Source organism: Melospiza melodia, chromosome 6 (assembly GCF_035770615.1).
Source record: "Melospiza melodia melodia isolate bMelMel2 chromosome 6, bMelMel2.pri, whole genome shotgun sequence".
Taxonomy (NCBI): Eukaryota; Metazoa; Chordata; class Aves; order Passeriformes; family Passerellidae; genus Melospiza; species Melospiza melodia.
Genome location: NC_086199.1, coordinates 12,234,971 through 12,250,508, shown reverse-complemented (window position 1 = coordinate 12,250,508; position 15,538 = coordinate 12,234,971). Strand labels below are relative to the sequence as shown.

Below are 15,538 nucleotides of genomic sequence, written 5' to 3'. Positions count from 1 at the left end.
GGCGCAGCATTTCAGGGCTTCACGGGATTATTTATTCACTGTGTTCCTGGAACACTTCCAGGCTTCCCAGCTCTGCCACAGCGTGCGGATTCATCCAGTACCCACAAGGCTCCCAATCCCCGAGGCAAGGGCAGACTGTAGGAAGGTGATTCCTGTCACAAACCAGTGTTTCTGGAGGACTGGCAGGGCTCTGGGAAGACTGAACAGGATCCTCGTCCCCTCCCTTCCTCCCCAGCGCTCTCGGGGTGGTTTTGGCAGCAGCCGCGCTCTGCATGGATTTCATTGCTGGGGCCATCGGAGGTAAATGCATGAACTGGGGCTTGTTGGCCAAAACAGATGGCTGTGTTTCCTTCTTGTTCAGCTGAGGAGCAGCTCTCAATAGCAGAGCTGAGAGTCTAAATGGGGGGCTGCTTGTTAAAAGTGTGTTCTTCCTTACGAAGTGGGAAATGTGACCAGAGTAGGCTCACAGAGCTGCTGGAGAGGCAGCGCTGCAGCTTGGTCAGCTGAGGTCATTGCCTGCAATCTCCTCCACTCTGATTGCACTGGGACAGGGTAAAACTAATAGGAAGAGACAGAGAGTAATAGGTTTTGTGCAGATACAAGCCAGCTTGTATAGCCCTGACAGTGAAACCCTCACGTGTCTGGCATGCAGGGGTCCCAGTAGGCTGCTGGAATGTCGTCTCAGGGGGGCTGAGGATGTGATTTGTGAGAGCACAACGTTCTTATTGCATTCAGATTGTCTGGATGAACGCCCTTTGCATTATCTTGGGTTAAGATGCATTTGCAGTTGTGATGGTGATCTCAGCGCAGGCAGCAGGCTTTGATCTGGGAGAAAGTAGGTTAGCTGTATATAAAAAAAGTAACAGGAGAGAAGTGTGATTAAATTCTAGACATTTTTAGACCATGTACTGCTCAAACCCATCTTTGTTCTAAACGACAAAATGTACCCACTGGTCTCAGTTCTTCGCTGAAATTTCGTTAGATTCAGTGGAGTATACAAGATAATATATGCCTATATATATATATTTTATATATATATATAAAAATATAAAATATAATATATACCAATAAATACCAGAAGAAAAGCCTTTGGTCACCACTGACAGAAAGGCCAGGTGAACCTACCAGGTGGCTGAGACATCCAGCCCAAGCCTGCATGACAGATCTCACTTTGACATTCAATGAAATTTGGCATTTCCCCTCACCAGGAACAGCCTATGGTCCCACTGCAGATGTGTTTATCCTGGGAAGGACCATGCTGAGTATTACCCTGCCCATTTGATAGCTCATGACCCAATATGTGCCAGTGGGGAGAGGTTTGGCATCTCAGCAGCATCCAGCCCTGGAGGTGCCTGTTGTGCCCATGCTTGGGGTGTTGGTCTTCCAGGGGTGTTGGGAGACCCTTCCTGGGAGAGGAGGATCTAACCAGCACCACCATGATAGTTTGTCTTTTTCCTGCTGTGTCCCTTCTAACTTCAGGGCACTCTGGAGAAGGAAGCCCTGGCCTAGGGCTGGCAATGAGATGTCCATGCCAGAAGGATTAACCAAACCTCCTCTCAGACTTCATGTTCGTGGTGGGGCAGAGATGATGGCATTTTTTTTCTTGGACTTCTTTGTTTTTTAGCATGGTTTGAGACAGGTTACTTAAAGACAAGCTTCTTTTGCAAGGGAACATGAAGAGCTGAAAACAGAGTTTGAACATGGCCATTCCCCTTGGTTTTTTGCCCTAGCTCCCATGCAAGGCCAGGGTTTGTGCTGTGACCCCCTGTCCAGGCTCCAGCATCCTGTTCTGCCCAGCCATGCAGCAAGAATCTCCCCTGTGCCCTGGACACAGGCTCGGCCTGAGGGGATGCAGGCTGTGGAGATCCAGCTGGGACCAGAAAATTCTTGGCTTGTTGTAAGGCACTTCCCTGACCTCAGCCTGTCAGAGAGCAAGATTTTTCCATCCTGTTCTCCATGTCCAACTCAGAGCTTTTCTAGGAGGGATGTTGCAACTTCTCACTGGCTGGCAGAGGTGGGAGCTTGCCCATAGACAAGCTGAGGCCATCATCCTTCGCCTCAGATGGGATAGCTCCTGGGGTTAGACATCTATCCTATAAGAACTGGGATAGTTTTGGTGCTGAGCTTGTTTTGGGGTTTATGTTTGCCAGAGCTGAAGCAGTTCTCATGTTCCTAAGGAGTCTGTAAAGCCAGCTAAGGAGCATCAAGCAAGTTGAGGCAACATAGAAAATAAGAGTTTCTGTTTAGTAAATGACACTCTAGTGACCTAGATCTGTTTTCAGAGTGTCTTGGAGAAAGCCTGGCTTAAGCACCTTTGAAAAACAGCAGAGGTCATGCCAATTCCAGCCTCTGCACAAATACTGTGCATCACCTCTGGGCAATGGATTCTGTGGCAATGAGGTAAAGAAACTCAGCATCTTCAGCCCCAGAAACAGTGATCTGCTCTGGCTCCAGATAGAAAAAACATGAGAGAAACCTGCTTAGTGATGTTTTAGGAAGGAGTCCTTCCTAGCCAGTAAAATTGAGCAGGAGGTTGGACTGGAGACCTCTTAAGGCCTCTTCTGACTTGAATTTTCCTGTGATCCATGCACACTTTCTAGCCCTGCTACAGCAGCAGCCTGGGCCATGGCAGGGGATGGGGATTGATGGCTGGGGCTGGTGATGAGTGCAGGGTGAGGATGATTTGACTCTTATGTCAGGAGTAAAGATTTGGGGAAGTGAAGCCAAGGTTTACCTGGTGGTGGTAGTGCAGCAGGGCCTGCAGCAGGGCTGGGCTTTTCCACAGCTGGGAGGTTACATGCAGTCCAAGGAAAGATAAAATAATCCCCCTCTAGAAGGAACATGCTGTCTCCTTACAGATAAAGCAGCTCCTGCTGGGGTTGTGTGACTGAATGAAGCTCAGCTTGCTTAGGGTCAGGGCACTGATGTTCCCAACTGTGACAGTGTTCACAGGGGTCCAAGGATGAGGGAAGAGACGAGGATCTGACTCCATGTTTCAGAAGGTTTGATTTATTATTTTATGATATATATTACATTAAAACTATACTAAAAGAATAGAAGAAGGGATTTCATCAGAAGGCTAGCTAAGAAGACAAAAAGAAGAATGATAACAAAGGTTTGTGTCTCGGACAGAAAGTCTGAGCCAGCTGACTGTGATTGGCCGTTAATTAGAAACAACTCTATGAGACCAATCATGGATCCACCTGTTGCATTCCACAGCAGCAGATAATCACTGTTTGCATTTTGTTCCTGAGGCTTCTCAGCTTCTCAGGAGGAAAAATTCTAAGGAAAGAATTTTTCAGAAAATATCATGGCTACATCCAACTCTGCACAAAACAAAGGGTTTTGAAAGTCGCTGTCAGCCCATCCAGGGCATGGACACTGATCCCTGCTTCTCCCTGGGTGTCTCAGCCAGGTTTGCCATCAGCTCAGGGCTGTTTCAGCCTCGTGGGCTCTGTACAGCTGCCCCTTGCTCCCCTGTGATTGCACCCCACCAGAATCTCTCTTTATTTGAGTTGCTTGCTCAGAGTGACCTGACTTGTACAGGGGCTGTGAGTGATCCATTCTGAGCACTCTGTGTGCATAGGGGATGTTGCAAGCTCTGCTCAATACCCAGGAATATCTCAGATAAAGGAGGCATGAAAAATGGTTCACTAAAACAAAAAAAGGTAATTCCCTTGTTTTTGCTGTTTATTTTGGTCACAGCTGATGCAGGGTTACTCAGCAGGAGTCCCACAGGAACCCTCTCCTGTATGCCCACAGTTCATTTCTGGCCTTCTTTGATTTTGCTGTGCAAACAGGGCATGTGTGGGTCATGCTATCTTAGTGCCAGGCTATTTATATCATGTGAGAGTGTGCAGAGCCCTCATTCCTCAGCCTTTGGTAGACATGGCCAAGCTCCTCAGCTCTGACAACTGCTTGGAGTGCTTTGTACCCCTAAGTAGCACAGTTCATGGCAGGTTGGGTTATTTGGAGGTTTGGGGGATTCACATCTTTGCTGGGAGCAGTGAAAAATTTGCTTTTATGGTCTCCTACCAAGTGGAGATGTTTGATCCTTATTGGAACCAGGTTGATGGGGAGCCTTTAGGGCTGAAAGAGACTGTTTAGGGCAACCTACTGTGCTGCTGTCTCTGTATCTTATCATGTGAACAGGGTGATTTCTCCAGAAGGGAGATCAGTTCTTGTCAAACACTGGCCCAAATCATCCTCGGTGTGTGATCTGCATGTGCCAGAGCTCCTGGCTTCCTCATCCAGTGCAGTGAGCCAGGACTTAGCTGTGCATGGTGCCCCTGTGTCCCCAGCACCTGCTCAGCCCATGCCCATCTCCTCTAAGGTTCAGGAGTTCTGAAAACGATGAGATGTGTCACGACCTCCCAGCTGAGGTGGGGTGCACGGCCTGGGCACTGCAGCTGTGAGGGCAGCATTGCCATCCTGGCAGTGGCCCATGTGCTGCCTGTGTCCCTGTTTGCTCTGGCCAGGAGCCTGGGACAGCACAGGTGTCCCCAGATGACTTTGTGCATTGTCACTCTCTGCCTGGACCTCAGCCAGTGCTTCTCCAAGCCATATTATTGACTGTGTATTCCCCCTTGCCCTCTCTCTTCCATCGCTGTCTCTCTTCCATCTAGGCCCTTTCCCCTCCTTCATTGCTGTTTATCTGCTGTCAGATTTGATAGGTGTTTTTGAAGAACAAACCTCAATTTTCTGCAAGAAAGATGCTGTTGGTTGTTTTCCTCTGTAATGCACTTTGGGATTGTCTCCTGGTGACTCACAACAGCAGCTGCTGCTTTTCTCCAGAACATGGGAGAGCTTTCCAGAGCTCTCAAGCAGCCATGTAATCGGAGGTGAACATGCCCACAGTGATAACACATTTTTGAGTAGCTTGTGTTTTAATTTTTCTTTTTTTAAAGAAGAACTCAGTGAGAGGCAGTTTTCAACAGGTAAGCCCCCTGATGTGCCCTGTATCTCTGAATGTCTGACAGGCTCCTCCAGCACTTCTATGAACCTGATCTCTGTCTGAATAACTCACATGGACACAGCTCCATTTTTCTCCAGCCTGATTTCCTCTCAGGTGGCTTGAGAGGTGATGTACATTACTGAGGTGATGTACTGGGAGGAAGTTTGCTGGTGAGCACATTACCTGCTAGCACTTAGCTCAGAGCTGAGAAATGCAGTGAGGTGAGATCTATTTGTTGTTGCTACAGAGAGAAATCCGTGTTGGAGCTCTTTAGCCCTCCTTGCTTGCCATTAAGCTTTGTCTCAGGGGATTATTGCATATCCAGGGGCTATTTTAAGGCTCCAGGAGTAGCTCCAGGGTGTGTTGCTGGAGGATTGGACACGCTGTCCCCGCATGTGATGCTGCGCTGGGCGGGCTCGGCTGCCCCTGGGCACTCGCAGCGCTAATCCCTGCCTGCCCCAAATCCCGCCGAGCCTGGAAGCCAAAACTGCTCCAGGCTCTGTGAGTGGGGACGCTTGGGCATAGCTCAAAGAAGCTGTATTGCCCAAGCTGAGAGGGGAAACAAGCACAGCCCGGTATCCTCCCTCCATCCTTCGTGGGGCAGCGCTCTCAGGGTCTCTCCCTGCCTCATCTTCCTCAGTCTTGTTGTTCATGATAAGTTTCCTATGCTCTGTTTCCTCCTCTGGGTGAGCCTTGGCCACACAGAAATTTGCATTTTTCTCTGTCATTGATGGCTCAAACGTCATTACTGGAGCTGGGGAAGTGTGGTGCCAGGCACAGCTGGGCTCTGGAGCTGTTTCCTGCTATTCCCCAGTGCCCTTCTGTGATGGGAGAAAGCTCTGCTGTGACATGTGCTGTTAACCATCTCCTACATATTCTCTGTTTCAGGGGGCCTAAGCACAGCCGTGGGTTATCCACTGGATACAGTGAAGGTACCTGTTGGAGCTTTATTTTTTGACTATAGAACAAAAACACAGAGGCCCTTTTGTTTTCCCCCTCCTTTTCAGAAAAATAGTCCCATGATAATACTTTATCTGCATTGCATCCCCGTATCTCACTGTATTTGGTTGTGTTTGTCTCTAAAAAAAAAAAGAAATTAAATGCCAATCACTTGTTTTTAACATTTTAAAAGTTTAATAGTAATAAAATGGTTATAAAAATAGTAATACAAATAATAATGATTTGGACAATTTTAATTTGGACAATATGAGACAATAAAGACAAAGAGTTACTGACGTCTGGGTACCTTCTTCTGGGCAGCAAAAAGGACACACCTTAACAGACGATTAACCCTTAAAAACAATACCCTGTTGCATATTCATACACCTCATACATGATGCATAAATTCCATTCAAATACAGGATTCTGTCTGGTCAGTGTCAACTTCTTCCTCTGAATCCTAACAGCATCTTCAAGGCAGGAAGGAGTTTGTTTCTTCTGATAAGAGGGCAATAAATTCTTTTTCTCTGAAAGATTTAGGTGTCCTGTGGCTGCAAGTCATCTTGCTGCAAGTCCTTTCTTTAAAAAAAGTATCCTACATAGCATCATTTCTATTTTAACATTTTTTATAACCTAAAACTGTATTTAACACACTACTTAAGAGAATTAGTACAGCATTACTTTCTAACACAACACATATAATATTAATTTTAATATTTGTGAAAAGCCAATCATAAAATACATGCATTTTTCACATTTGGTCACATTATTTTATGGTTAATTATCTGGTTTGCTGCTATGGCATTTGTTGTTTTATTTATTTTAATATTTTATCTGCATTTTAAAGTTGTCCCTGTATTCATTCCTAGGTGAGAATTCAGACTGAGAACCACTACAGAGGATTTTGGCACTGTGTTCAGGAAACGTACAGGACAGAAAAGGTGGGTGTCTCTCAGCAGCACTGCAGGTGCCTTGTTTCAGAGCAGCAGAGCTGCCTCTGTCACTTTGGGGACGATGGGCACCATTGCATGCAAGCATCAGCTGGGAGAGCCCTCAGGGTGAAATTTAGCTTTGCTGATGAGCTGTCAGGTGGGAATTTGTTTTGGCTCAGCAATGCCCAGCCAGTGCTTTTGAGCAGATGCTTTCCCATGCCGCTCACCCTTAAAAGTCGCCTTTGTCCTGTTTCCCACGAGGTCCGGGGCTTTTACAAAGGGGTGACCGCCTCAGCCCTCGCTGTATCAGTGGTTTCCTCAGTTTCCTTTGGCACATACAAGAACTTCCTCGGCGCCCTCTGCAAGCTGCGCTACGGGGCTGCAGATGCCAAGCCGTCCAAGCTGGATGTTTCTCTGGCTGGAGCTGCTGCCGGCGCTGCCCGGGTAGGTGAACACACTTGTGAAAAACGCCAACCACTTGCTTTTAACATTTTAAAAGTTTAATAGTAATAAAATGGTTATAAAAATAGTAATGCGATTAGAGTAATAGTAATTTGGACAAATTGAATTAGGGCAATATGAGACAATAAAGACAAAGAGTTACTGACGTCTGGGTACCTTCTTCTGGGCAGCAAAAAGGACACACCTTAACAGACGATTAACCCTTAAAAACAATACCCTGTTGCATATTCATACACTTCATACATGATGCATAAACTCCATTCAAACACAGGATTCTGCCTGGTCACCATCAACTTCTTCCTCTGAATCCTAACGGCGCCTTCAAAGTGGGAAGGAGTTCGTTTCTTCTGATAAGAGGGCAATAAATTCTTTTTCTCTGAAAGATTTAGGTGTCCTGTGGCTGCTATCTGGTGCGAGTGCCTCATTCCTTTCTTAAAAAAATCCCACTAACATAGTTCTAATTTTAACTACAAAAGTTACCTTTTAATTACAAGAATACATTTATTATTAAAATGTTAGTACAGCACTACTGATCAATACATCAAAATACATATGGTAAATATCTGCGTAGAGCCATACAATATGCACTTTTCGCACCCTGCAGGGAAAGCACAACATGAGATCTTGTTCACAAACACAGGCAGCTGGAAAAGCAGGGAATGTTTTCTCGGTCCGGGAGGCCGTAGGGGAGCTGCAACAAGCCTGGTGGGTTTGTTTTTGCAGGGGAGGTCATGCTCTGCCCTCGCTGCCCCTTCAGGCCTGCTGGGCAGCCCGTGCTGGATTGGGTTTGCAGCGCCAGGACGCTTAAGAACGTGCCATTAACATGACACAGACCTTGGCAGCAAACACAGGACGAGGAAGAGAACACAGCATAGGCAGCAAACTCCCCATGTGGCTGGAGGGTGTGTTTGTGTAAGACAGACAGACAGACAGAACTTGGAGTGAAAGCATCCAGGATTAAACTCAGGGGGTACCCCTGGGAAGTGATGCTGTGTGACAGTGGTCACAGGCGTCTTTGGATGAGGGAAGAGACGAGAATGTTGACTCCATGTTTCAGAAGGCTTGATTTATTATTTTATGATACATATATTACATTATAACTATATTAAACAGAATAGAAGGAAAAGTTTCATCTCAGAAGGCTAGCAAAGCTGAGAATAGAAAGGAAAGAATGATAACAAAGGCAGCTGGCTCGGACAGAGAGAGAGAGCAGCTCTGCCGTGAGCGGTCACTAAATCCAAACATCCACACGAGATCAATCACGGATCCACCTGTTGCATTCCACAGCAGCAGATAACCATTGTTTACATTTTGTTCCTGGAGCCTCTCAGCTTCTCAGGAAGAAAAAATCCTAAGAAAGGATTTTCATAAAAAGATGTCTGCAACAATGCTTCGTTTCAAACCTGCAGGATCCTCAGGCAGGGCCGAGGCTGGGTCCAGGAGCAGTTTCCCACAGCAGATGAGGGTGAGCATCCACAGGTGCTGTGAATGTGGTGGAGCTCATCCCATCACAGCAATGGCATGCTGGGCAGAAATGTGCGCCTGGCCACAATCCTCTTACAGAGCAGTCCAGATGCTCAGGCTTCTAGGTGCTTCCTACAGTCAGTGACTCAACATGGCTTAAATTTTCATAGCCTGGATGGTCTTGGTTCAAATACAAATGCAAACAAGAGCCCTGATATGTGCTTCCCTGGCTTCCCTGTGGCTGAGGACGTCCCTCTTTCCACACCCATCCAGTTTAGCAAGTAGTTACATGTATTTAATATCCTGTGTTGAATGTGCCTTGTCTTTCTCTCTGCTCACTCATGTGTCCTGCTGCTGCTGGGTGGAACAGCACAGACAGAGGGGAGAGGCTGGAGCTTGCTGGAGCTCACAGACAATGCTATTGCCTGAGAAGCTGGGAGACAAGAATTTACAGGAGGGAGACCAAAGCACTGTTTAACTGTGAGGATTAAAATGCCATTCTCTGGTGTTGCAGGTTGTGCTGACAAACCCCAGTGAGGTGGCTAAAGTTCGGATGCAGACTCAGAGGGACCCATGCCCTTCCAGCACACATCAGCCTGTTTCCAAGCCGAAGTACCAAGGGTCTCTGCACTGTCTGAAGGTTATCATCAAGGAGGAAGGTTTTGGGGGACTCTACAAGGGCTGTTCTGCATTACTCTGCAGGGATTGCTCTGCTTCTGCAGTATATTTCCTTTCCTATTCTGTTCTGTGCGACTGGCTCACACCAGATGGGAGAAATAAACCAGGTGGGTGTTGGAAAGCATCTGGCATTACCTGCAAAAATGGCTTATTTAGTCCCACACTAAGAGGGAAACCAGGCTCTGGGCAAACATCACCTAGTACCCATAATACCTCACCCAGATCCTCATGAAGATTTGCTCTGTGTGTGCTGGCTTTGGCCCCAGCCTGGTGCCAGCAGCCTGCATGTGAGGGCTGCACTGTCCCCACTTGTCCCTAAGCAGCTCCTCCTCCTGCAGGAGGGGTTCTCACCACACACTCTGGTGCCTGGAATGTGGATATGAAATCCTGTTAATGTGAAAACAGGGTAACAGGGTAACAAGAAATTAAACAAAACTCCTGGGAGCCCTCATGGAGCTCAGACAAGGGTCAGCCCAGAGCTTGAATATGAAGTTTAGGGGGAGAAGGTAAAGACACTTCAGGTTCTTAGTTGTGATTTGGCTCCAAAAAGCAACTATCCACTTTGAGAAAAGATTGAATAGGTAAGATTCACCAAAAGAGCATCTCCCTGAGAATTATAAAAATTCAATCCATCTGAGGAGGGTGTGAGTGCTCTCAGGCTGTACCTCATGTACTTCACATGGTGTTCAAAATGTCACGTGCAAAAATTCTCTGAGATCACTGCAAACACACAACTGCAAGAGCTGCACAAAATAACTCCCCAAAAACATAAAGTTACCAAAGATTGTTGTCAAATCTGAGATGGATGTAGTTGAATGAGGTGCAAGTGAACTGCCCTTCTCCCTTCACTCTCTCCTGCAGGTTTCCTTGTTGTGCTGCTTTCTGGTGGTTTTGCTGGAGTCCTGGCCTGGGGATTTGGTACTCCCATGGATGTCATCAAATCACGCATGCAAGTAGATGAATCAGACCAGCACAAGTACAAAGGCCTGATCCACTGTGTGAGGGAAAGTGTGAGAAAGGAGGGGGCAAAAGTGCTTTTCAAAGGACTGGGTTTAAACTGCATTCGTGCCTTTCCCGTGAACATGGTAGTGTTTGTAACATATGAAGGTGTACTGAGATTTTCAGATCATTATATGAACAAAAAATAGCTCGTTCCACTCTGTCCAAAGTGTATTTTATTTATTTATTTTTTCGTAAGACAACATCCACAAACAACTGTTGAATTGGTGGACAGCATAAGAAGCATGGACATTTCAGCCCAAAGCTGACAATTGATGGATTTGTTTTATTCTTACAGGATTACAAACTCATCAGGGAGCCTTGGCTTCATACAAAACCTCCCTTTTATCTCATTAAGGTATTTAGACTGTGGCTGCTGCTTAGGCCCTTGAAACATTTGTGAATTTTTATGTCCTAATTATTTGTTTGTCTGAGCAGGGATTTTGGTAAATCAAGTAATTTTTTTCTACTGGCACAGACAATGATCCTCCCAACCAAAGAAAGAGCTGGAGGGAGTTTGTAAAGATTTAACACTCTCCAGCATGTGCTCTTTACATGCTATGCCTGCACTACATTCAGCGAGTGACTCACACATTTGTGCTCCAGGCTGCAACCTCCCCTTCCCAGCAGTAATTTTCCCAAAGCACTCTCCAATTATGTTCCCTTGGCAGGAGCTGAAGCAGGAATGTCCCTTCTTTTCCCTGCTGCTCTCTATGAGTGGCAGCCATGCTCTGTTTACATAACTGTGCTAATGGTCTGGCTGCAGAGCCAGGCTGGCTGTGGGATTTTCTCCCTGAAAATCCCTCACACAGCACCATCCCTCTCCCCAGGCCACGGAGCAGCAGCTCTCCATGGCACAGCCTCTCTTGGCACAGCTTTGGAGGCTCTGTTCTCATCCTGGAGCGAGGGCAGGGATGGATGCAAAGCCTCTCTGCTTGGCAGAGGAAAGGCTGCCATGAAACCCAAGCACTGGCAGGGTTAGGCAAGTTGGAAGAGAGCTGCAAAGTTGTAGAGCATAATCAAGATTCCCAGCTTTTAAAAGTCTATACTCTTCTCCCTTTAAATGGTGCTGTTAGCAGCAGCTAAATGTATTTTGCCAAAGGTGCATTTTTGAAAGAATTTCAGACTTTTCTGTTACTTCTTTCTCATCTTACTACTACTTATTTTTCATTACTTTTTCCTACTTTTTTCATGAAAAAGACAATTGAAAAACCAGTGCCTATGCTATTGCTTCAGAAGGAAAATCCCTAAACCCAGAAATGTTAGTTTGCTCATTCTGCCTCACAGGCAACATATATGCTTCTGGTTTGATCCCTGGATGACAACACTTGAAGCATTCTGGATCCAACCTCTCAGATTCTGCTAAAAATGCATTGATTGGAGGGAAAGGGGAATACTGTATTTTAAAAGGAATTCTCATATTTAGGACCCTTCTGGTCAGCAGTCACTCTCACCAGTTGATGACACTGGCTGCAGTTTTGCAGCAGACAGGATATGTCAGCTGCCTTTGAAATTCAGAAAGAACTACAACAAGTTTAAAGAATTCAGGTGCTCCCAGACAAGAATAAAGGGAACCTCTTCTACCTCACAGACCATTAAAAACTTCACAACTCCTGAAATCTAAGCCTCCAACTGGCCTTTTAAACATGTTCACAGCTGTGCAATCATACCAAACAAGCACCTGAATTCTTTCAAGGGTCCATTTAGCTCCTGCAGCTGATCCAAGAGCAGGGTGAAGAGACCAGGCTGGTGCACACTATGTCACGTTAAGGGGAGTGAAATGAAAGGCCCAACACTAAACTGGATTCTCTCCAAAATGCTTAGGGCCTCAGCAAGCTACCACACTGGTGACAGCTTTAGATGTCAGCACAAACTTCCTTTAGTCAGAAGGTCCTTAAAACAGGAGACTTAACCATGTCCTTGAGGTTTGGAATTCCTCTTAAGAGTCTACTACCCTCACCCTTTCTACAAGGGATGCATTTAACTGGGTAGTGATTTACCCCTGCTCTGCCTGGATGTTTGGGACCATACTCCTTTATGCCATGTTATTGTCAGCCAATCTTGTTCTCAGGCATTACACTCTCTGAACTGAGACGGCGAAAGAATGCCTGTAAAACAGACTAAACAACCTTTTATTGTTAGGCAGCACTGATACCATTCATGGTCAGCCCAAGGTTTGAATATTAAACAGCCCATCTTTCCCAGTACACTCAGGCACTCAGATAACTAAAAATGTCTCCTGTGGGTGTAACTGAAATACAGCTGATCCCAAGGGAGAGAAATTACAGAGGGATTGCAAATATGATTTGGAGTAGCTGCAGAAGCCAGTGGAAGGGGCTGAGAACTCTAAGCCTCGGGCTGTTCAGCACCACATATAAGCAGCTCTCATGTGGTCTGAAGGAATGCTACATGAGAGGCAAATTGTATCTCTAGGCAGCTTCTTTCAGGAAGGGAAGGGCTTCACGATCCCGGGAAAAAACCACCTTACTTTTCAGGTTGTCTGTGTGACCACCTGAGTAAGAACTCGCTGCTGATACAAACTGCAACAGGTACAGGAACTGTGTGAGTACTGTAAACACAGGCACATGAATTTAAACCAATTTTTGTTTACTGACAGGACACATATTATGTACTTCACTACACACACCACAACACACCTGGGTGTTCAGCTTCTGGTTTTCAACACTTGACTGCTTTATTTTCTGCTTTGTATTATCTTGACCTTTAGCTACTGTAATGATCACAGAACTATTTATTTTGATAAACCAGCTAGCTGAAGGCCAGCCAGCAGAAAGAAGGCACCGCATTTGCTGTGCTGATATTGGGTTTGCTTTGCTATATTGACTGCAGCTTGTCATATAGATAATTTCTTTCAGCAACAAAGTTGGTGGCCTTGAGGCAAAAACTCTTAGAAGTCACACTAGGATCAGGTTCCATGTTGCTGACAGTTCCTGTTTGCTCTGACAATGCTCATGAATATCCAGGCAGGTTTCAGCTTTCCTCTTGGGGATTGTGGAAGCTCTGTGGGAAGCTAATCAGAATCTGTGCTTTTGCACAGAAATGGTGAGCACTGTGTTTCCACTCAAGCACCAGTTTACACCAAAGCCACTGAGGTGTCACTGTAAACAGGTCTCTGGACCTTCCCCCATCCCAGAGCCGGCTGCTGTGCACAGGGACATCCAGTCTGGCTTGGGACCAGGTCACCTCTGCACAACTGACCCTTCACTGGATCAGTCTGGGAGCAGTCTGAACCTTCTACCTGCAAGGGGGCTCTAAGGCACCCTGTTCCAATACTTCAAAACAAGAACCAGCTACATCAACAAGGTGACAAATCAACACATAAAAAGGCAGGAAGAGAGGTCAAACCCAAAGCAACAGTAATTTAAGGCTTAAAAAAAAAAAAGTAAACAAAAATAGACTTTTATCTACATTTTTATTACAGTGAGATGGACAAAATGAGCAAATTGAGGAAAATGTAATGAACCATGTCTGGTAACATTTCAGTGTGTTTTTGAAAATTGCCTTATCTTGACCTTTAAAATGACTCCTGGGACATGAATCGTAATTACAGTCGAGTCAGAAATTCATCAAGGCTCCTCTGAGAAACTGAACCATCTCAGAAGCATGTTGTATGAATTCCTCAGAGAACTTGAAAACAGTGGCTCTTCAGTAAACAAATACTTTTCCTATCACCTTCCTGTCTAGAACTTTTAAAACATATTTCAATTGTTGTTGTAAAATAATCCTTCTGCTTATCTAGACTAGAACACAGCACCATTTCTCCTACAGCATATTTCCCTTTGGTGAATAACAAAATAAATTCTCAGCTAATGAAATAAATCTAGCAGAACAAATCTGCATATATTTTAAACAATATATTTGCATTATAAGTCTGTAAAAGCACTTTTAAAGTCAATTTAAGGCTTATCTTTTATGTATGGCTAAAGATGACAAAGAGTAGACTGCAAGAACAGGAAGGTCATCCTTAAAGTCCAAAGCAATTAAGACTTAGCTTATTTATTACTGGATTTAAGAAGCTGCTTCTTCCCCCTAAGAATTGTTCCACTACTTCTAAAAAAAAAAAAGGTTTTTTTACTCATTGTTAAGCCCTTGCTGGCACTGAGATGTTTTGCCTGTGGGTTATGAAGACAGTCTCTGGGAAACATTTTCACTAATTCACTGAAGTCAATGGCATTAGATTAGAAATGTCAGCTCACATAAACTGTAAAGAAAAAGACAAAAGCTAATAAGCCTTGCTATTTCCAGCACAAGTTTGAAACTCGTGCAATATTCCTAGGTTTGCCTTGCACATCTGCCTTTTCCTTGGCTCCTGGAACAAACATAACCAGGTTAACTCACTTGTGTTATCTATATCAAATAAATCCATCTTTGCTAGACTATACCTGGGCTAGCAATTTTCTATTCTATGCAAGACAGATCTAACAGTCAGCACTGTTCAGATCAAAACAAATAACTAATACTTTGGATTTTTCTTCCAGGAATCATAGTGAAGACACTGAAGTTCTTTTGAAGAAAGGAGATAATTAAATATTACATGAGGTATTTTAACAAAGTGTATTTTCTCACTGGAATACATCCTAAAATAAATATCCCTAGTTATAAACTCCTGGTGCAGTGAAAGAGAACAGAGTACTAAAAGCATCCCTGTGTCCAGTGTGAGTTAAATTTTCACATCATGATTTAACACTTGTTATTTATTCTTAGAAACTAATATTTGCATTTCTACACTATCTTCCACCTGAGAATATCAAGGACCTGACAGCTTCCTGATGATCTTCTCTTTCCAGAGGCACTCAGATCAGGTAAAAAGGTCCAGAAAAAAAGTACAGTGAGATTTCTGCATCTTGCCCAATGTCAAAGAGGAAGGTGACAGCAAGACAAGTCTGATATTCCTTCCCCAGTGTTCAACTCACAGATGTCCACTCTTTCTGCACTGATCCCACTATGTAACATTCACCACTCTTTTGTGTGCAGCATGTTCTCAGCAGCCCAAGAAGACATACAATCTAGTAAACCAAGGTACAGAGTACAAAAGAAAATGGAGCTACTATTTATTACTTTGAGATATGACCTCTTACCAACATATTTA

At 44.9% G+C, this 15,538-nt stretch overlaps 1 protein-coding gene across 5 annotated transcripts; it reads left to right on the top strand.

Annotated features, from left to right (window-relative positions):
• On the top strand, window positions 1-15,455 carry SLC25A47 (solute carrier family 25 member 47). Of its 5 annotated transcripts, XM_063159958.1 has the most exons (9): window positions 1-300; window positions 5,843-5,886; window positions 6,763-6,834; window positions 7,087-7,269; window positions 9,266-9,536; window positions 10,291-10,378; window positions 10,727-10,786; window positions 14,928-14,988; window positions 15,237-15,455. In XM_063159958.1, exons 1-8 carry the CDS (start codon window positions 273-275, stop codon window positions 14,974-14,976), a joined length of 795 nt encoding a protein of 264 aa, XP_063016028.1. In that variant the 5' UTR covers window positions 1-272; the 3' UTR covers window positions 14,977-14,988; window positions 15,237-15,455. The 5 variants fall into 5 exon arrangements, with proteins under 5 accessions (XP_063016028.1, XP_063016027.1, XP_063016030.1 ...); XM_063159957.1 differs by lacking the exon at window positions 15,237-15,455 and having other exon boundaries at window positions 14,928-15,203; XM_063159960.1 differs by lacking the exon at window positions 10,727-10,786 and having other exon boundaries at window positions 4-300.
• Window positions 15,456-15,538: the final 83 nt, after the last annotated feature.

Bases quoted from the DNA above. Each gene is read 5' to 3' on its own strand.
- SLC25A47 (XM_063159956.1), top strand. From the start codon at position 273: ATGGATTTCATTGCTGGGGCCATCGGAG. The intron at 301-5,842 runs GTAAATGCATGA...TCTCTGTTTCAG, and splicing joins CATTGCTGGGGCCATCGGAG to GGGGCCTAAGCACAGCCGTG. The intron at 5,887-6,762 runs GTACCTGTTGGA...ATTCATTCCTAG, and splicing joins ATCCACTGGATACAGTGAAG to GTGAGAATTCAGACTGAGAA.